Source organism: Mytilus trossulus, chromosome 3 (assembly GCF_036588685.1).
Source record: "Mytilus trossulus isolate FHL-02 chromosome 3, PNRI_Mtr1.1.1.hap1, whole genome shotgun sequence".
NCBI classification, from domain to species: domain Eukaryota; kingdom Metazoa; phylum Mollusca; class Bivalvia; order Mytilida; family Mytilidae; genus Mytilus; species Mytilus trossulus.
Window position 1 is genome coordinate 91,877,533 of NC_086375.1, and position 21,939 is coordinate 91,899,471.

Genomic DNA, 21,939 nt, shown 5'->3' on the forward strand with positions numbered 1-21,939 from the left:
TATTAAATTTTGGTACCAGTCTTTATTTGTATAATTTCTATCAGAAAATATGTTTTCAGATCCATTGCATATCAATTCTAGACATACATGTAAGTGATCATTTAATACACCTTTGCTAAATGACAATATTCTCAATAGCTACAATGCTTTGAGACATTTTTCATGATTTCTTATCCTTTGTTCAATGCTCGTCAACTTCCTGTTTGTTAACAATAAATATATCCAAAACAGAAACAGTATATTTATTACTTTTTTTCAGGTGATGCTGCCTACAATTCTCCTTTATCCCCTGTGGAGCTGTTAATTGCCTTACATAATATTGATCCTACAAAATGTGACATGAAAACTATCATCAAAGGTACTGTTTATAATTTGTTTTTAATTGGAAATTGAAATTAACTTTATTTTCATTGATATTTTGTAGCCACTTGTGATTACAGGCTTGACTTCGAATTTAGCTTAAAAAATTCAATATTTATAATAAATATGACATTATTACTGTAAACCAAATAATTTCACATGTGGTTTATTTTCAGAACTTTCCTTAGTAGAAAGATTTTGCAAACTTAAATCATCGTGAAATAAACTTTGATCTATCCTTAGCTAACTACGTCAAGTGAATTTGAAAATTGTGAAAATAAATTGCCACAAAGTTGGCTAGAAAGGGCTTAACATGAAACAAAGTATTCTCGGAAATAAGTTGGTTTACAGTATTTGCAAATAAAATAATATTATTTTTGTTTCTTTTCAGCTACTAACCTATGTTTTAGTGAGAAGAATATTTACACCCAGGAAGTCTTGGCCGTTGTGATGAAGACATTGATGGAACAGACTCCTATTCCTACTTTGTTTATGAGGACGGTTTTACAATCATTGTCAATGTACCCTAGAATAATAGGTTTTGTTCTGAATATCTTACAGAGACTTATCACAAAACAGGTACGTTTTAATTGAGGGAAACTGTCAGAATAGACTTATAACAAAACAGGTACATCTTAATTGAGGGAAACTGTCAGAATAGACTAATCACAAAACAGGGAAATCTTAATTGAGGGAAACTGCCAGTATAGACTTATCACAAAACAGGTACATCTTAATTGAGGGAAACTGTCAGAATAGACTTATCACAAAACAGGTACATCTTAATTGGGGGAAACTGTCAGAATAGACTAATCACAAAACAGGTACATCTTAATTGAGGGAAACTGTTAGAATAGACTTACCACAAAACAGGTACATCTTAATTGAGGGAAACTGTCAGAATAGACTTATCACAAAACAGGTACATCTTAATTGGGGGAAACTGTCAGAATAGACTAATCACAAAACAGGTACATCTTAATTGGGGGAAACTGTCAGAATAGACTTATCACGAAACAGGTACATCTTAATTGGGGGAAAGGGTCAGAATAGACTAATCACAAAACAGGTACATCTTAATTGGGGGAAACTGTCAGAATAGACTAATCACAAAACAGGTACATCTAAAATGAGGGAAACTGTCAGAATAGACTAATCACAAAACAGGGAAATCTTAATTGAGGGAAACTGCCAGTATAGACTTATCACAAAACAGGTACATCTTAATTGAGGGAAACTGTCAGAATAGACTTATCACAAAACAGGTACATCTTAATTGGGGGAAACTGTCAGAATAGACTAATCACAAAACAGGTACATCTTAATTGAGGGAAACTGTTAGAATAGACTTACCACAAAACAGGTACATCTTAATTGAGGGAAACTGTCAGAATAGACTAATCACAAAACAGGTACATCTTAATTGGGGGAAACTGTCAGAATAGACTAATCACAAAACAGGTACATCTTAATTGGGGGAAACTGTCAGAATAGACTTATCACAAAACAGGTACATCTTAATTGGGGGAAAGGGTCAGAATAGACTAATCACAAAACAGGTACATCTTAATTGGGGGAAACTGTCAGAATAGACTAATCACAAAACAGGTACATCTTAATTGGGGGAAACTGTCAGAATAGACTAATCACAAAACAAGTACATCTTAATTGAGGGAAACTGTCAGAATAGACTTAACACAAAACAGGTACATCTTAATTGAGGGAAACTGTCAGAATACAATTGGTTTTAACAGGTTTTTTTATTTTGTAGATTAAGATTTTGCAGTCTTACTTATTCAAAGCATAAATTAAATAAAACAAATATAAATTAGAATCAACTGTATTTATTTTAATATGATGCCATTTCTCTATTGAAAGTTAAGATTTATCCTGATCTCAATGCTTCTTTATAAAACTGTTGTTCAAAGTTACAAGATTTCTTGAAACTTTAACTTGAGTAGTATGAAAATTCTGCTTCATGTGATTTTCCAGGTATGGAAACAAAAGAAAGTTTGGGAAGGATTTATACGATGTTGTCAACGCACCAAGCCTCAGTCTTTTGCTGTCATGCTACAGCTACCAGCTCCCCAGCTTAAAAGTGTGTTTGATACTTGTCCAGAACTGAGGGAGCCATTGTTAGATCATGTCAATACATTTACAGCACATCAGGTAAGTTACTTGTTTAACAAAAGTGTGTTTGATACTTGTCCAGAACTGAGGGAGCCATTGTTAGATCATGTCAATACATTTACAGCACATCAGGTAAATTACTTGTTTAACAAAAGTGTGTTTGATACTTGTCCAGAACTGAGGGAGCCATTGTTAGATCATGTCAATACATTTACAGCACATCAGGTAAATTACTTGTTTAACAAAAGTGTGTTTGATACTTGTCCAGAACTGAGGGAGCCATTGTTAGATCATGTCAATACATTTACAGCACATCAGGTAAATTACTTGTTTAACAAAAGTGTGTTTGATACTTGTCCAGAACTGAGGGAGCCATTGTTAGATCATGTCAATACATTTACAGCACATCAGGTAAATTACTTGTTTAACAAAAGTGTGTTTGATACTTGTCCAGAACTGAGGGAGCCATTGTTAGATCATGTCAAGTCAATACATTTACAGCACATCAGGTAAATTACTTGTTTAACAAAAGTGTGTTTGATACTTGTCCAGAACTGAGGGAGCCATTGTTAGATCATGTCAATACATTTACAGCACATCAGGTAAATTACTTGTTTAACAAAAGTGTGTTTGATACTTGTCCAGAACTGAGGGAGCCATTGTAAGATCATGTCAATACATTTACAGCACATCAGGTAAATTACTTGTTTAACAAAAGTGTGTTTGATACTTGTCCAGAACTGAGGGAGCCATTGTTAGATCATGTCAATACATTTACAGCACATCAGGTAAATTACTTGTTTAACAAAAGTGTGTTTGATACTTGTCCAGAACTGAGGGAGCCATTGTTAGAACATGTCAATACATTTACAGCACATCAGGTAAGTTACTTGTTTAACAAAAGTGTGTTTGATACTTGTCCAGAACTGAGGGAGCCATTGTTAGATCATGTCAATACATTTACAGCACATCAGGTAAATTACTTGTTTAACAAAAGTGTGTTTGATACTTGTCCAGAACTGAGGGAGCCATTGTTAGATCATGTCAATACATTTACAGCTCACCAGGTAAATTACTTGTTTAACAAAAGTGTGTTTGATACTTGTCCAGAACTGAGGGAGCCATTGTTAGATCATGTCAATACATTTACAGCTCACCAGATAAATAACTAGCTTAACAAAAGTGTGTTTGATACTTGTCCAGAACTGAGGGAGCCATTGTTAGATCATGTCAATACATTTACAGCACATCAGGTAAATTACTTGTTTAACAAAAGTGTGTTTGATACTTGTCCAGAACTGAGGGAGCCATTGTTAGATCATGTCAATACATTTACAGCTCATCAGGTAAATTACTTGTTTAACAAAAGTGTGTTTGATACTTGTCCAGAACTGAGGGAGCCATTGTTAGATCATGTCAATACATTTACAGCTCACCAGATAAATAACTAGCTTAACAAAAGTGTGTTTGATACTTGTCCAGAACTGAGGGAGCCATTGTTAGATCATGTCAATACATTTACAGCTCATCAGGTAAATTACTTGTTTAACAAAAGTGTGTTTGATACTTGTCCAGAACTGAGGGAGCCATTGTTAGATCATGTCAATACATTTACAGCACATCAGGTAAATTACTTGTTTAACAAAAGTGTGTTTGATACTTGTCCAGAACTGAGGGAGCCATTGTTAGATCATGTCAATACATTTACAGCACATCAGGTAAATTACTTGTTTAACAAAAGTGTGTTTGATACTTGTCCAGAACTGAGGGAGCCATTGTTAGATCATGTCAATACATTTACAGCTCATCAGGTAAATTACTTGTTTAACAAAAGTGTGTTTGATACTTGTCCAGAACTGAGGGAGCCATTGTTAGATCATGTCAATACATTTACAGCTCACCAGATAAATAACTAGCTTAACAAAAGTGTGTTTGATACTTGTCCAGAACTGAGGGAGCCATTGTTAGATCATGTCAATACATTTACAGCTCACCAGATAAATAACTAGCTTAACAAAAGTGTGTTTGATACTTGTCCAGAACTGAGGGAGCCATTGTTAGATCATGTCAATACATTTACAGCTCATCAGGTAAATTACTTGTTTAACAAAAGTGTGTTTGATACTTGTCCAGAACTGAGGGAGCCATTGTTAGATCATGTCAATACATTTACAGCACATCAGGTAAATTACTTGTTTAACAAAAGTGTGTTTGATACTTGTCCAGAACTGAGGGAGCCATTGTTAGATCATGTCAATACATTTACAGCTCATCAGGTAAATTACTTGTTTAACAAAAGTGTGTTTGATACTTGTCCAGAACTGAGGGAGCCATTGTTAGATCATGTCAATACATTTACAGCACATCAGGTAAATTACTTGTTTAACAAAAGTGTGTTTGATACTTGTCCAGAACTGAGGGAGCCATTGTTAGATCATGTCAATACATTTACAGCACATCAGGTAAGTTACTTGTTTAACAAAAGTGTGTTTGATACTTGTCCAGAACTGAGGGAGCCATTGTTAGATCATGTCAATACATTTACAGCACATCAGGTAAATTACTTGTTTAACAAAAGTGTGTTTGATACTTGTCCAGAACTGAGGGAGCCATTGTTAGATCATGTCAATACATTTACAGCACATCAGGTAAATTACTTGTTTAACAAAAGTGTGTTTGATACTTGTCCAGAACTGAGGGAGCCATTGTTAGATCATGTCAATACATTTACAGCACATCAGGTAAATTACTAGCTTAACAAAAGTGTGTTTGATACTTGTCCAGAACTGAGGGAGCCATTGTTAGATCATGTCAATACATTTACAGCACATCAGGTAAATTACTTGTTTAACAAAAGTGTGTTTGATACTTGTCCAGAACTGAGGGAGCCATTGTTAGATCATGTCAATACATTTACAGCACATCAGGTAAGTTACTTGTTTAACAAAAGTGTGTTTGATACTTGTCCAGAACTGAGGGAGCCATTGTTAGATCATGTCAATACATTTACAGCACATCAGGTAAGTTACTTGTTTAACAAAAGTGTGTTTGATACTTGTCCAGAACTGAGGGAGCCATTGTTAGATCATGTCAATACATTTACAGCACATCAGGTAAGTTACTAGCTTAACAAAAGTGTGTTTGATACTTGTCCAGAACTGTGGGAGCCATTGTTAGATCATGTCAATACATTTACAGCACATCACGTAAGTTACTTGTTTAACAAAAGTGTGTTTGATACTTGTCCAGAACTGAGGGAGCCATTGTTAGATCATGTCAATACATTTACAGCACACCAGGTAAATTACTTGTTTAACAAAAGTGTGTTTGATACTTGTCCAGAACTGAGGGAGCCATTGTTAGATCATGTCAATACATTTACAGCACATCAGGTAAGTTACTTGTTTAACAAAAGTGTGTTTGATACTTGTCCAGAACTGAGGGAGCCATTGTTAGATCATGTCAATACATTTACAGCACATCAGGTAAATTACTTGTTTAACAAAAGTGTGATTGATACTTGTCCAGAACTGAGGGAGCCATTGTTAGATCATGTCAATACATTTACAGCACATCAGGTAAATTACTTGTTTAACAAAAGTGTGTTTGATACTTGTCCAGAACTGAGGGAGCCATTGTTAGATCATGTCAATACATTTACAGCACATCAGGTAAATTACTTGTTTAACAAAAGTGTGTTTGATACTTGTCCAGAACTGAGGGAGCCATTGTTAGATCATGTCAATACATTTACAGCACATCAGGTAAATTACTTGTTTAACAAAAGTGTGTTTGATACTTGTCCAGAACTGAGGGAGCCATTGTTAGATCATGTCAATACATTTACAGCACATCAGGTAAATTACTAGCTTAACAAAAGTGTGTTTGATACTTGTCCAGAACTGAGGGAGCCATTGTTAGATCATGTCAATACATTTACAGCACATCAGGTAAATTACTTGTTTAACAAAAGTGTGTTTGATACTTGTCCAGAACTGAGGGAGCCATTGTTAGATCATGTCAATACATTTACAGCACATCAGGTAAGTTACTTGTTTAACAAAAGTGTGTTTGATACTTGTCCAGAACTGAGGGAGCCATTGTTAGATCATGTCAATACATTTACAGCACATCAGGTAAGTTACTTGTTTAACAAAAGTGTGTTTGATACTTGTCCAGAACTGAGGGAGCCATTGTTAGATCATGTCAATACATTTACAGCACATCAGGTAAGTTACTAGATTAACAAAAGTGTGTTTGATACTTGTCCAGAACTGAGGGAGCCATTGTTAGATCATGTCAATACATTTACAGCACACCAGGTAAATTACTTGTTTAACAAAAGTGTGTTTGATACTTGTCCAGAACTGAGGGAGCCATTGTAGATCATGTCAATACATTTACAGCACATCAGGTAAGTTACTTGTTTAACAAAAGTGTGTTTGATACTTGTCCAGAACTGAGGGAGCCATTGTTAGATCATGTCAATACATTTACAGCACACCAGGTAAATTACTTGTTTAACAAAAGTGTGTTTGATACTTGTCCAGAACTGAGGGAGCCATTGTTAGATCATGTCAATACATTTACAGCACATCAGGTAAGTTACTTGTTTAACAAAAGTGTGTTTGATACTTGTCCAGAACTGAGGGAGCCATTGTTAGATCATGTCAATACATTTACAGCACATCAGGTAAGTTACTTGTTTAACAAAAGTGTGTTTGATACTTGTCCAGAACTGAGGGAGCCATTGTTAGATCATGTCAATACATTTACAGCACATCAGGTAAATTACTTGTTTAACAAAAGTGTGTTTGATACTTGTCCAGAACTGAGGGAGCCATTGTTAGATCATGTCAATACATTTACAGCACATCAGGTAAATTACTAGCTTAACAAAAGTGTGTTTGATACTTGTCCAGAACTGAGGGAGCCATTGTTAGATCATGTCAATACATTTACAGCACATCAGGTAAGTTACTTGTTTAACAAAAGTGTGTTTGATACTTGTCCAGAACTGAGGGAGCCATTGTTAGATCATGTCAATACATTTACAGCACATCAGGTAAATTACTTGTTTAACAAAAGTGTGTTTGATACTTGTCCAGAACTGAGGGAGCCATTGTTAGATCATGTCAATACATTTACAGCACATCAGGTAAATTACTAGCTTAACAAAAGTGTGTTTGATACTTGTCCAGAACTGAGGGAGCCATTGTTAGATCATGTCAATACATTTACAGCACATCAGGTAAATTACTAGCTTAACAAAAGTGTGTTTGATACTTGTCCAGAACTGAGGGAGCCATTGTTAGATCATGTCAATACATTTACAGCACATCAGGTAAATTACTTGTTTAACAAAAGTGTGTTTGATACTTGTCCAGAACTGAGGGAGCCATTGTTAGATCATGTCAATACATTTACAGCACATCAGGTAAATTACTTGTTTAACAAAAGTGTGTTTGATACTTGTCCAGAACTGAGGGAGCCATTGTTAGATCATGTCAATACATTTACAGCACATCAGGTAAGTTACTTGTTTAACAAAAGTGTGTTTGATACTTGTCCAGAACTGAGGGAGCCATTGTTAGATCATGTCAATACATTTACAGCACACCAGGTAAATTACTTGTTTAACAAAAGTGTGTTTGATACTTGTCCAGAACTGAGGGAGCCATTGTTAGATCATGTCAATACATTTACAGCACATCAGGTAAGTTACTTGTTTAACAAAAGTGTGTTTGATACTTGTCCAGAACTGAGGGAGCCATTGTTAGATCATGTCAATACATTTACAGCACATCAGGTAAGTTACTTGTTTAACAAAAGTGTGTTTGATACTTGTCCAGAACTGAGGGAGCCATTGTTAGATCATGTCAATACATTTACAGCACATCAGGTAAATTACTTGTTTAACAAAAGTGTGTTTGATACTTGTCCAGAACTGAGGGAGCCATTGTTAGATCATGTCAATACATTTACAGCACATCAGGTAAATTACTAGCTTAACAAAAGTGTGTTTGATACTTGTCCAGAACTGAGGGAGCCATTGTTAGATCATGTCAATACATTTACAGCACATCAGGTAAGTTACTTGTTTAACAAAAGTGTGTTTGATACTTGTCCAGAACTGAGGGAGCCATTGTTAGATCATGTCAATACATTTACAGCACATCAGGTAAATTACTTGTTTAACAAAAGTGTGTTTGATACTTGTCCAGAACTGAGGGAGCCATTGTTAGATCATGTCAATACATTTACAGCACATCAGGTAAATTACTAGCTTAACAAAAGTGTGTTTGATACTTGTCCAGAACTGAGGGAGCCATTGTTAGATCATGTCAATACATTTACAGCACATCAGGTAAATTACTAGCTTAACAAAAGTGTGTTTGATACTTGTCCAGAACTGAGGGAGCCATTGTTAGATCATGTCAATACATTTACAGCACATCAGGTAAATTACTTGTTTAACAAAAGTGTGTTTGATACTTGTCCAGAACTGAGGGAGCCATTGTTAGATCATGTCAATACATTTACAGCACATCAGGTAAATTACTTGTTTAACAAAAGTGTGTTTGATACTTGTCCAGAACTGAGGGAGCCATTGTTAGATCATGTCAATACATTTACAGCACATCAGGTAAGTTACTTGTTTAACAAAAGTGTGTTTGATACTTGTCCAGAACTGAGGGAGCCATTGTTAGATCATGTCAATACATTTACAGCACATCAGGTAAATTACTTGTTTAACAAAAGTGTGTTTGATACTTGTCCAGAACTGAGGGAGCCATTGTTAGATCATGTCAATACATTTACAGCACATCAGGTAAATTACTAGCTTAACAAAAGTGTGTTTGATACTTGTCCAGAACTGAGGGAGCCATTGTTAGATCATGTCAATACATTTACAGCACATCAGGTAAATTACTTGTTTAACAAAAGTGTGTTTGATACTTGTCCAGAACTGAGGGAGCCATTGTTAGATCATGTCAATACATTTACAGCACATCAGGTAAATTACTTGTTTAACAAAAGTGTGTTTGATACTTGTCCAGAACTGAGGGAGCCATTGTTAGATCATGTCAATACATTTACAGCACATCAGGTAAATTACTTGTTTAACAAAAGTGTGTTTGATACTTGTCCAGAACTGAGGGAGCCATTGTTAGATCATGTCAATACATTTACAGCACATCAGGTAAATTACTAGCTTAACAAAAGTGTGTTTGATACTTGTCCAGAACTGAGGGAGCCATTGTTAGATCATGTCAATACATTTACAGCACATCAGGTAAATTACTTGTTTAACAAAAGTGTGTTTGATACTTGTCCAGAACTGAGGGAGCCATTGTTAGATCATGTCAATACATTTACAGCACATCAGGTAAATTACTTGTTTAACAAAAGTGTGTTTGATACTTGTCCAGAACTGAGGGAGCCATTGTTAGATCATGTCAATACATTTACAGCACATCAGGTAAATTACTTGTTTAACAAAAGTGTGTTTGATACTTGTCCAGAACTGAGGGAGCCATTGTTAGATCATGTCAATACATTTACAGCACATCAGGTAAATTACTTGTTTAACAAAAGTGTGTTTGATACTTGTCCAGAACTGAGGGAGCCATTGTTAGATCATGTCAATACATTTACAGCACATCAGGTAAATTACTAGCTTAACAAAAGTGTGTTTGATACTTGTCCAGAACTGAGGGAGCCATTGTTAGATCATGTCAATACATTTACAGCACATCAGGTAAATTACTTGTTTAACAAAAGTGTGTTTGATACTTGTCCAGAACTGAGGGAGCCATTGTTAGATCATGTCAATACATTTACAGCACATCAGGTAAATTACTAGCTTAACAAAAGTGTGTTTGATACTTGTCCAGAACTGAGGGAGCCATTGTTAGATCATGTCAATACATTTACAGCACATCAGGTAAATTACTTGTTTAACAAAAGTGTGTTTGATACTTGTCCAGAACTGAGGGAGCCATTGTTAGATCATGTCAATACATTTACAGCACATCAGGTAAATTACTTGTTTAACAAAAGTGTGTTTGATACTTGTCCAGAACTGAGGGAGCCATTGTTAGATCATGTCAATACATTTACAGCACATCAGGTAAATTACTAGCTTAACAAAAGTGTGTTTGATACTTGTCCAGAACTGAGGGAGCCATTGTTAGATCATGTCAATACATTTACAGCACATCAGGTAAATTACTAGCTTAACAAAAGTGTGTTTGATACTTGTCCAGAACTGAGGGAGCCATTGTTAGATCATGTCAATACATTTACAGCACATCAGGTAAGTTACTTGTTTAACAAAAGTGTGTTTGATACTTGTCCAGAACTGAGGGAGCCATTGTTAGATCATGTCAATACATTTACAGCTCACCAGGTAAATTACTTGTTTAACAAAAGTGTGTTTGATACTTGTCCAGAACTGAGGGAGCCATTGTTAGATCATGTCAATACATTTACAGCTCACCAGGTAAATTACTTGTTTAACAAAAGTGTGTTTGATACTTGTCCAGAACTGAGGGAGCCATTGTTAGATCATGTCAATACATTTACAGCTCATCAGGTAAATTACTTGTTTAACAAAAGTGTGTTTGATACTTGTCCAGAACTGAGGGAGCCATTGTTAGATCATGTCAATACATTTACAGCACATCAGGTAAGTTACTTGTTTAACAAAAGTGTGTTTGATACTTGTCCAGAACTGAGGGAGCCATTGTTAGATCATGTCAATACATTTACAGCTCACCAGGTAAATTACTTGTTTAACAAAAGTGTGTTTGATACTTGTCCAGAACTGAGGGAGCCATTGTTAGATCATGTCAATACATTTACAGCTCACCAGGTAAATTACTTGTTTAACAAAAGTGTGTTTGATACTTGTCCAGAACTGAGGGAGCCATTGTTAGATCATGTCAATACATTTACAGCTCATCAGGTAAATTACTTGTTTAACAAAAGTGTGTTTGATACTTGTCCAGAACTGAGGGAGCCATTGTTAGATCATGTCAATACATTTACAGCACATCAGGTAAATTACTTGTTTAACAAAAGTGTGTTTGATACTTGTCCAGAACTGAGGGAGCCATTGTTAGATCATGTCAATACATTTACAGCACATCAGGTAAATTACTAGCTTAACAAAAGTGTGTTTGATACTTGTCCAGAACTGAGGGAGCCATTGTTACATCATGTCAATACATTTACAGCACATCAGGTAAATTACTAGCTTAACAAAAGTGTGTTTGATACTTGTCCAGAAATGAGGGAGCCATTGTTAGATCATGTCAATACATTTACAGCACATCAGGTAAATTACTAGCTTAACAAAAGTGTGTTTGATACTTGTCCAGAACTGAGGGAGCCATTGTTAGATCATGTCAATACATTTACAGCACATCAGGTAAATTACTTGTTTAACAAAAGTGTGTTTGATACTTGTCCAGAACTGAGGGAGCCATTGTTAGATCATGTCAATACATTTACAGCACATCAGGTAAATTACTTGTTTAACAAAAGTGTGTTTGATACTTGTCCAGAACTGAGGGAGCCATTGTTAGATCATGTCAATACATTTACAGCACATCAGGTAAATTACTTGTTTAACAAAAGTGTGTTTGATACTTGTCCAGAACTGAGGGAGCCATTGTTAGATCATGTCAATACATTTACAGCACATCAGGTAAATTACTAGCTTAACAAAAGTGTGTTTGATACTTGTCCAGAACTGAGGGAGCCATTGTTAGATCATGTCAATACATTTACAGCACATCAGGTAAATTACTTGTTCAACAAAAGTGTGTTTGATACTTGTCCAGAACTGAGGGAGCCATTGTTAGATCATGTCAATACATTTACAGCACATCAGGTAAATTACTTGTTTAACAAAAGTGTGTTTGATACTTGTCCAGAACTGAGGGAGCCATTGTTAGATCATGTCAATACATTTACAGCTCATCAGGTAAATTACTTGTTTAACAAAAGTGTGTTTGATACTTGTCCAGAACTGAGGGAGCCATTGTTAGATCATGTCAATACATTTACAGCTCATCAGGTAAATTACTTGTTTAACAAAAGTGTGTTTGATACTTGTCCAGAACTGAGGGAGCCATTGTTAGATCATGTCAATACATTTACAGCACATCAGGTAAGTTACTTGTTTAACAAAAGTGTGTTTGATACTTGTCCAGAACTGAGGGAGCCATTGTTAGATCATGTCAATACATTTACAGCTCACCAGGTAAATTACTTGTTTAACAAAAGTGTGTTTGATACTTGTCCAGAACTGAGGGAGCCATTGTTAGATCATGTCAATACATTTACAGCTCACCAGGTAAATTACTTGTTTAACAAAAGTGTGTTTGATACTTGTCCAGAACTGAGGGAGCCATTGTTAGATCATGTCAATACATTTACAGCTCATCAGGTAAATTACTTGTTTAACAAAAGTGTGTTTGATACTTGTCCAGAACTGAGGGAGCCATTGTTAGATCATGTCAATACATTTACAGCACATCAGGTAAGTTACTTGTTTAACAAAAGTGTGTTTGATACTTGTCCAGAACTGAGGGAGCCATTGTTAGATCATGTCAATACATTTACAGCACATCAGGTAAATTACTTGCTTAACAAAAGTGTGTTTGATACTTGTCCAGAACTGAGGGAGCCATTGTTAGATCATGTCAATACATTTACAGCACATCAGGTAAATTACTTGTTTAACAAAAGTGTGTTTGATACTTGTCCAGAACTGAGGGAGCCATTGTTAGATCATGTCAATACATTTACAGCACATCAGGTAAATTACTAGCTTAACAAAAGTGTGTTTGATACTTGTCCAGAACTGAGGGAGCCATTGTTAGATCATGTCAATACATTTACAGCACATCAGGTAAATTACTAGCTTAACAAAAGTGTGTTTGATACTTGTCCAGAACTGAGGGAGCCATTGTTAGATCATGTCAATACATTTACAGCACATCAGGTAAATTACTAGCTTAACAAAAGTGTGTTTGATACTTGTCCAGAACTGAGGGAGCCATTGTTAGATCATGTCAATACATTTACAGCACATCAGGTAAATTACTTGTTTAACAAAAGTGTGTTTGATACTTGTCCAGAACTGAGGGAGCCATTGTTAGATCATGTCAATACATTTACAGCACATCAGGTAAATTACTAGCTTAACAAAAGTGTGTTTGATACTTGTCCAGAACTGAGGGAGCCATTGTTAGATCATGTCAATACATTTACAGCTCACCAGATAAATAACTAGCTTAACAAAAGTGTGTTTGATACTTGTCCAGAACTGAGGGAGCCATTGTTAGATCATGTCAATACATTTACAGCACATCAGGTAAATTACTTGTTTAACAAAAGTGTGTTTGATACTTGTCCAGAACTGAGGGAGCCATTGTTAGATCATGTCAATACATTTACAGCACATCAGGTAAATTACTTGTTTAACAAAAATGTGTTTGATACTTGTCCAGAACTGAGGGAGCCATTGTTAGATCATGTCAATACATTTACAGCTCATCAGGTAAATTACTAGCTTAACAAAAGTGTGTTTGATACTTGTCCAGAACTGAGGGAGCCATTGTTAGATCATGTCAATACATTTACAGCTCACCAGGTAAATAACTAGCTTAACAAAAGTGTGTTTGATACTTGTCCAGAACTGAGGGAGCCATTGTTAGATCATGTCAATACATTTACAGCTCACCAGGTAAATAACTAGCTTAACAAAAGTGTGTTTGATACTTGTCCAGAACTGAGGGAGCCATTGTTAGATCATGTCAATACATTTACAGCACATCAGGTAAATTACTTGTTTAACATAAGTGTGTTTGATACTTGTCCAGAACTGAGGGAGCCATTGTTAGATCATGTCAATACATTTACAGCACATCAGGTAAGTTACTTGTTTAACAAAAGTGTGTTTGATACTTGTCCAGAACTGAGGGAGCCATTGTTAGATCATGTCAATACATTTACAGCACATCAGGTAAATTACTTGTTTAACAAAAGTGTGTTTGATACTTGTCCAGAACTGAGGGAGCCATTGTTAGATCATGTCAATACATTTACAGCACATCAGGTAAATTACTAGCTTAACAAAAGTGTGTTTGATACTTGTCCAGAACTGAGGGAGCCATTGTTAGATCATGTCAATACATTTACAGCACATCAGGTAAATTACTAGCTTAACAAAAGTGTGTTTGATACTTGTCCAGAACTGAGGGAGCCATTGTTAGATCATGTCAATACATTTACAGCACATCAGGTAAATTACTAGCTTAACAAAAGTGTGTTTGATACTTGTCCAGAACTGAGGGAGCCATTGTTAGATCATGTCAATACATTTACAGCACATCAGGTAAATTACTTGTTTAACAAAAGTGTGTTTGATACTTGTCCAGAACTGAGGGAGCCATTGTTAGATCATGTCAATACATTTACAGCACATCAGGTAAATTACTAGCTTAACAAAAGTGTGTTTGATACTTGTCCAGAACTGAGGGAGCCATTGTTAGATCATGTCAATACATTTACAGCTCACCAGATAAATAACTAGCTTAACAAAAGTGTGTTTGATACTTGTCCAGAACTGAGGGAGCCATTGTTAGATCATGTCAATACATTTACAGCACATCAGGTAAATTACTTGTTTAACAAAAGTGTGTTTGATACTTGTCCAGAACTGAGGGAGCCATTGTTAGATCATGTCAATACATTTACAGCACATCAGGTAAATTACTTGTTTAACAAAAGTGTGTTTGATACTTGTCCAGAACTGAGGGAGCCATTGTTAGATCATGTCAATACATTTACAGCTCATCAGGTAAATTACTAGCTTAACAAAAGTGTGTTTGATACTTGTCCAGAACTGAGGGAGCCATTGTTAGATCATGTCAATACATTTACAGCTCACCAGGTAAATAACTAGCTTAACAAAAGTGTGTTTGATACTTGTCCAGAACTGAGGGAGCCATTGTTAGATCATGTCAATACATTTACAGCTCACCAGGTAAATAACTAGCTTAACAAAAGTGTGTTTGATACTTGTCCAGAACTGAGGGAGCCATTGTTAGATCATGTCAATACATTTACAGCACATCAGGTAAATTACTTGTTTAACATAAGTGTGTTTGATACTTGTCCAGAACTGAGGGAGCCATTGTTAGATCATGTCAATACATTTACAGCACATCAGGTAAGTTACTTGTTTAACAAAAGTGTGTTTGATACTTGTCCAGAACTGAGGGAGCCATTGTTAGATCATGTCAATACATTTACAGCACATCAGGTAAATTACTAGCTTAACAAAAGTGTGTTTGATACTTGTCCAGAACTGAGGGAGCCATTGTTAGATCATGTCAATACATTTACAGCTCATCAGGTAAATAACTAGCTTAACAAAAGTGTGTTTGATACTTGTCCAGAACTGAGGGAGCCATTGTTAGATCATGTCAATACATTTACAGCTCACCAGATAAATAACTAGCTTAACAAAAGTGTGTTTGATACTTGTCCAGAACTGAGGGAGCCATTGTTAGATCATGTCAATACATTTACAGCACATCAGGTAAATTACTTGTTTAACAAAAGTGTGTTTGATACTTGTCCAGAACTGAGGGAGCCATTGTTAGATTATGTCAATACATTTACAGCACATCAGGTAAATTACTTGTTTAACAAAAGTGTGTTTGATACTTGTCCAGAACTGAGGGAGCCATTGTTAGATCATGTCAATACATTTACAGCACATCAGGTAAATTACTTGTTTAACAAAAGTGTGTTTGATACTTGTCCAGAACTGAGGGAGCCATTGTTAGATCATGTCAATACATTTACAGCACATCAGGTAAATTACTTGTTTAACAAAAGTGTGTTTGATACTTGTCCAGAACTGAGGGAGCCATTGTTAGATCATGTCAATACATTTACAGCACATCAGGTAAGTTACTAGCTTAACAAAAGTGTGTTTGATACTTGTCCAGAACTGAGGGAGCCATTGTTAGATCATGTCAATACATTTACAGCACATCAGGTAAGTTACTAGCTTAACAAAAGTGTGTTTGACACTTGTCCAGAACTGAGGGAGCCATTGTTAGATCATGTCAATACATTTACAGCACATCAGGTAAATTACTTGCTTTAATAACAATCGTAACATTCATGGCAATGTCTGTCTTACAGGGTCATTTGACCTCATTTTCATGGTTCATCTGTTAACATTGATTGAGATGATTGTTTTACAGGGTTCATTATGTTTATCTGTTTATTTTAGAATTAAGATGTCTGTAGTGAGCAAACAGTTACAAAACTTCAAATTGTCAGATTCTAAGTATGATTTTAAAGTAGTGTGAGCCCTACTAGTTACAATTCTACCAATGACAATTAAATTATGGGAAATTCCACATTTTAATTCTTATTTTTGATTTACAGAAAGCATGCATACCTAGAACCATCATGAATGTCCTTGAGAAAGATCCCGAAGAAGAGAAGAGAAAACAGGAGGAAAAGAGAAATATTGAAGAAGGACAAAACTTTATCATGTTACAACCTCATCAAATCAAGCTAGAAAAAACAGACAGTTTTGAACCAGCATCACAATTTATGCCTCCGCCAAAAGATGTAACAGAAATAAGAACAGTACAGGTGCTGAGTGACGGCAATCGTAATATGGACGGGGATCGTCAAAGACAGGAGGCAGAGAAATCAAGGTCGTCAGAGGAAATACAACAGGATGATGATCGAAGAAAGAGAGAGGATGATAGACGTAAAGAAGATGAAAGAAGAAAAAGAGATGAAAAAAGATCAACAGATCCAAGGGTTAGTAATAAATGATCTTACTCAGGCCACACCAAATAAAATAGTTGTTCAACAGATCCAAGGGTTTGTAATAAATAATATTACTCAGGCCAAACCAAATAGAATACTTGTTCTTCAGATATATTTACTTAGGCCACACTAAATACAATACTTGTTCTTCAAATTTGTCAATTTCCTCACTTCCAGTTTGGCACTGTACATCGAACCTCTATTGGTAACAGTGTTTGAATAGATATAGGAAGATGTGGTGTGAGTGCCAAGTGTTAAGTCTTTTTTCAACAACACACACATTGTATCTGTAGTCTGCATACAAAGTATTGTGTTTGACCTTAGAACTTTTCAATTTTGCCAAACATAATGGACATTGTTGCCCCGCCGTAGGGTAACCTTTGATCATCCTTCCTTCCATTTTCCCATCTTTTGATATTTCCAAAGTATGCCAAGCAAAAAACTTTTCTGAGCAAAAAAAAAACAGCAACAAAAAACCAAAAACATCAATTGAAAATTTGGAGTGTTAGTTTTATAGAACAAGACAACAATTTGGTGTGACTGTTTACATCTTGAATTATTTTATTGGTTCATGATGCAACATTCAAAGTATCCAAGACAAAATCCAAATATCATGTTAGATTGAACATTTTACTGAAAAAACCCACATCTACTGAGAATGTAATATATAATTGTAGAGAGTAAAGTCTGACAGAGATGTGATGATGAGAGATGTATCTCCAGAGAATACATTAGCCATTGCTGAGGAACCAATGGATACTACTGATTCTGTAAGTTAATGTCAGTGTTAATTGTTTTACAGGAAATCAGTTGAAATGCAGAATCTCTTGTGTTACAGCATCTTTATTTATAAATTCCACAAAAACAAACAGGCTTAACATAACATATGATACTTTTCTATATGGTTAATGTCCTTTAATATGTTTTCTGTTGCCTAATGCAATGTTGCACAATTTAATTTATTGTTGCTTAGTTAAGAATTTTCAGCTCTTCCTTGACACCATTTGCAAGGATCGTCTTGAGAAACAATAATAGTCCATTGGAAGAGCATGATAAATAGCTGACCTGTGTAAAGAGACATTCATAGCTCTTGCACGTAAAAGACACCCTTCTAGATGGCGAAAAAAGAGAAGGCTGTTGCTGCTACAAGGCAGCACTCGCACCTGAAAAGTGGAATGGGATTAATATAAGTTGCATTAACTTGTTTTCTAATCCACTATAAATAAATAAGTTTGAACTAATAAGCAGTAGCAGATATGTCATGCATAATAAGGACAATAAAAAATAAACAATAAATTCAATAGATGGGGTCTGTAAAGTTTTTTTTAAACTAGAATAAAGTGGGGAAATGTTAACTACAAAATGAGTATTTTCTATAGACACAGAAGTTTTACATTACAGTCCACTTATGTACCCTCAAAGATGACACTCCCCCGACAGGAAGGAAATTGGGAAATTGGTTTTCAAGAATAAGAATTGAAAATAAGTTAAACTCTCATTACACTGTTGACGAATATTAGATCTGCTAGATAGTAAGCGACCTTATGTAAATGCATATGGGTATTTACTTCGGTTTAAAAAATGCAAAAAAAAATCTCTATGTAAAGTTAGTAAATGTTTGAAAATTGAGTTGATATACAGACCAAAACCAAAATTTAATTGATTGTTCCAACATCAATCTTAATCTTATGCATGTAAATGTATATGTGCACTTGCATAAGGTCAATTTCTATCCAACACAGCTCACAAGAGAAGTAAAATTTGGTACAGTTACTTAATATGGAAATAAATTGATATACATTGTTTCACTTATTACAGCAAAATGCCTTCTTCATTATTTGTTATAGACACCATTGTTACTCTGAGTTTACAGTGCTTATAGTTAACATGTTACTCTTACTATGTTTAATTATTTTAAACTATAAATTATTTTTTTCAGCTATCAAGAAGAGAATCAAGGAGAGATAGGCCTAGACATTGAAGACATTGTGTTTGAAATAAGTGTTCTCTAAAATGAACATTTCATCGCTATATTTTTTCATCCTTTATGTTTTTGTTAAGATTATTGTTTGTGCTATACATGTCCATATTTGTCAATAAAGTAGTGCTGTATCAAATATTCTTGTTGAAATTGTTATTGATTAATATACCTTATTTTTTACATAAAATTGAGAATGGAAATGGGGAATGTGTCAAAGGGACAACAACCCAACCATAGAATAAACAACAGCAGAAGGTCACCAACAGGTCATCAATGTAGTGAGAAATTCCCGCATCCGGAGGCTTCCTTCAGCTGGCCCCTCAACAAATATATACTGGTTCAATGATAATGAATGCCATACTAATTTCCAAATAGTACACAAGAAACTAAAATCAAAATAATACAAGACTAACAAAGGCCAGAGGCTCTTGACTTGGGACAGGCGCAAAAATGTGGTGGGGTAAAACATGTTTATGAGATCTCAACCCTCCCCTATACCTCTAAGTTAGTTTACCAGGAAACTAAACTTCATCATGTGGTATGATTGCCCTACAATATAAATATTTGGTTTTGTTTGACATGCAACTAGTCACAAAAATGGGATGGTATGCGAACTGGAGGATTTAAAGCTGTTTATTTTAGAATTTAGAAATTAGAAGACGTTGTATATAGATGCTTTATGTTAAGACATATCTATTTATCGTCTGGCCATCGTCCATTGGCTTTGACCTCATTAAATGGTTCTAGACTGCTCAATTAATAACTGTATATTATTTTATCACATGAATTTTGCACTCATGAGTGAAAGAGGAGTGACAGATACAAGGTGGCCATTAAAACTCATAGATCGAAATAAACTGACAACGCCATGGCTAAAAAAGAAAAAGACAAACAGTCAAATAATAGTACACAAGACACAACTTAAGACTTAGCAACACGAACCCCACCATAAACTAGGGGTGATATCAGGTGTTGTGTTGTTCATGTTATTACAAACCTGGTAAATAGTCTAATTCAGTAGGTCACATTCATGAAAAGGAATTACAACATAAGGAACATATCCGTTATCATATGTGAAACAGATATTCCATAATGGTCAACCAACTTGTGATGGTGTCCACAAAATTTACATAGGGATGATTTCAACTTCACCATTCGGAACTCTTGGTTTTATAGCTTCCTTGTGAGCAGCATCCCTCTATCAGGGAAATCATGATAGGAAATACAATCCCAGGATATCCTATCAATTGGAAGATATATACTCCGTATGCAAAAGCTGCTGGAATGATTCTTCAAAGAAATAGAAAATTTACAATTGGGAAGCTGAAACTATTTCTTGTGTCTTGTGTAGTTTTGTTTTCAACCATGGAATGACGATAAGGTGTACATGAGCTTACCTCATTTACATAATTGACTGGTCAATAATATTTTTGGTTTTTGTTTTGCCAACCGTGCAATGGATTTATAGTCAAGACTATATACACTCATGTAGTAGTATTTTAAATAAACTTCATAAATACCAGGATTAAATTACGCACCTACGCCAGATGTTGTGTTTGTTAGATTCTCAGAACTGTTCAACAAATGCTCTTAAAATTGTAATATGTTGTTTCTTATGTAAAGATGGTGGTCAAGTTTGATATTGAATATTTTAATGTTTGCCATTCAGGAGTTATGGTCTTTGTCATTTCAGTACAATAACGTATGAACCATATTGCTATAAAAATTTCAATACACTGTAACTTATGACAAAAGGTGATCAATTTTGATTAAAAAAAAATGACGTTCAGGAGTGTTTGGTCATTGATAGATTAAAAAATAGGCATTAAATGTGGTAGGTCATAACAGCTTGAAGTTCCTTTTAAGGTAGCACAATACAAAGATTTTATAACTCCAACTCCCAAGTTTTAAAATGCTGTTAATTTCTTAATAATGCTTAAAAATTAATAAAAGTGGTAGTTTTGGATAGCCAACAGATAATTCTTTAAATTATTGCAATGTTAGTATTATGCCACAATTTTGTAACCAATTATAATGTTTACTGTGTCTGAAATATTTTTCACCAAATTTCCACTTTCAAATGAAATTAGCTTCTGCATAGATAACCCTAGAGTGTTGGTTTCATTTCATGTTGTTCCTATGGCCATTATCTACAAAAGGGTGTCTCAGATTTCAGATAGTATGTATAAAACAAATTTTACACCTACTCACATATTATCTTCTTTATGTGGTTAGGATCTTTACACTAATTACAGATTTATGAGAGAACGGAATACCACAGGGACAATTTGAGACACCATTTTGAAGCTCATGATGTGTTGATTTAGATTTCGTTTAAACTTTCTGTATAGTTAAAGAGATGATAGAGCTAAATTCATTCAAGTGAACTGGCCCAGATTTTGCCACTAATTACATAATAAAGGATTACATAATGATAGCATAATAAAAAAATTTGCAACCATTTAAAGTATTAATCTTTTATCTATCTATATATATATATCTCGTTTATAATTTTCTATGCATTCCTAAGAAAGATACTGCATTTTAAAGGTTAGCGATTGGAAGTAAAAAAAATCTTTGTATTGTGC

The 21,939-nt window shown here is 34.9% G+C and overlaps 1 protein-coding gene across 1 annotated transcript in view; it reads left to right on the top strand.

The window, feature by feature from the left end:
- Positions 1–19,491, top strand: part of LOC134712846 (symplekin-like) — a 42,891-nt gene extending 23,400 nt beyond the window's left edge. Inside the window, exons 26-31 of the mRNA XM_063574809.1 lie at positions 260–358; positions 752–939; positions 2,353–2,529; positions 16,975–17,361; positions 18,048–18,140; positions 19,310–19,491. Coding sequence (XP_063430879.1) covers positions 260–358; positions 752–939; positions 2,353–2,529; positions 16,975–17,361; positions 18,048–18,140; positions 19,310–19,351 — 986 coding nt within the window. The 3' untranslated portion in view covers positions 19,352–19,491. The remainder of the gene's footprint in view (positions 1–259; positions 359–751; positions 940–2,352; positions 2,530–16,974; positions 17,362–18,047; positions 18,141–19,309) is intronic.
- The last annotated feature ends 2,448 nt before the right edge of the window (positions 19,492–21,939 follow it).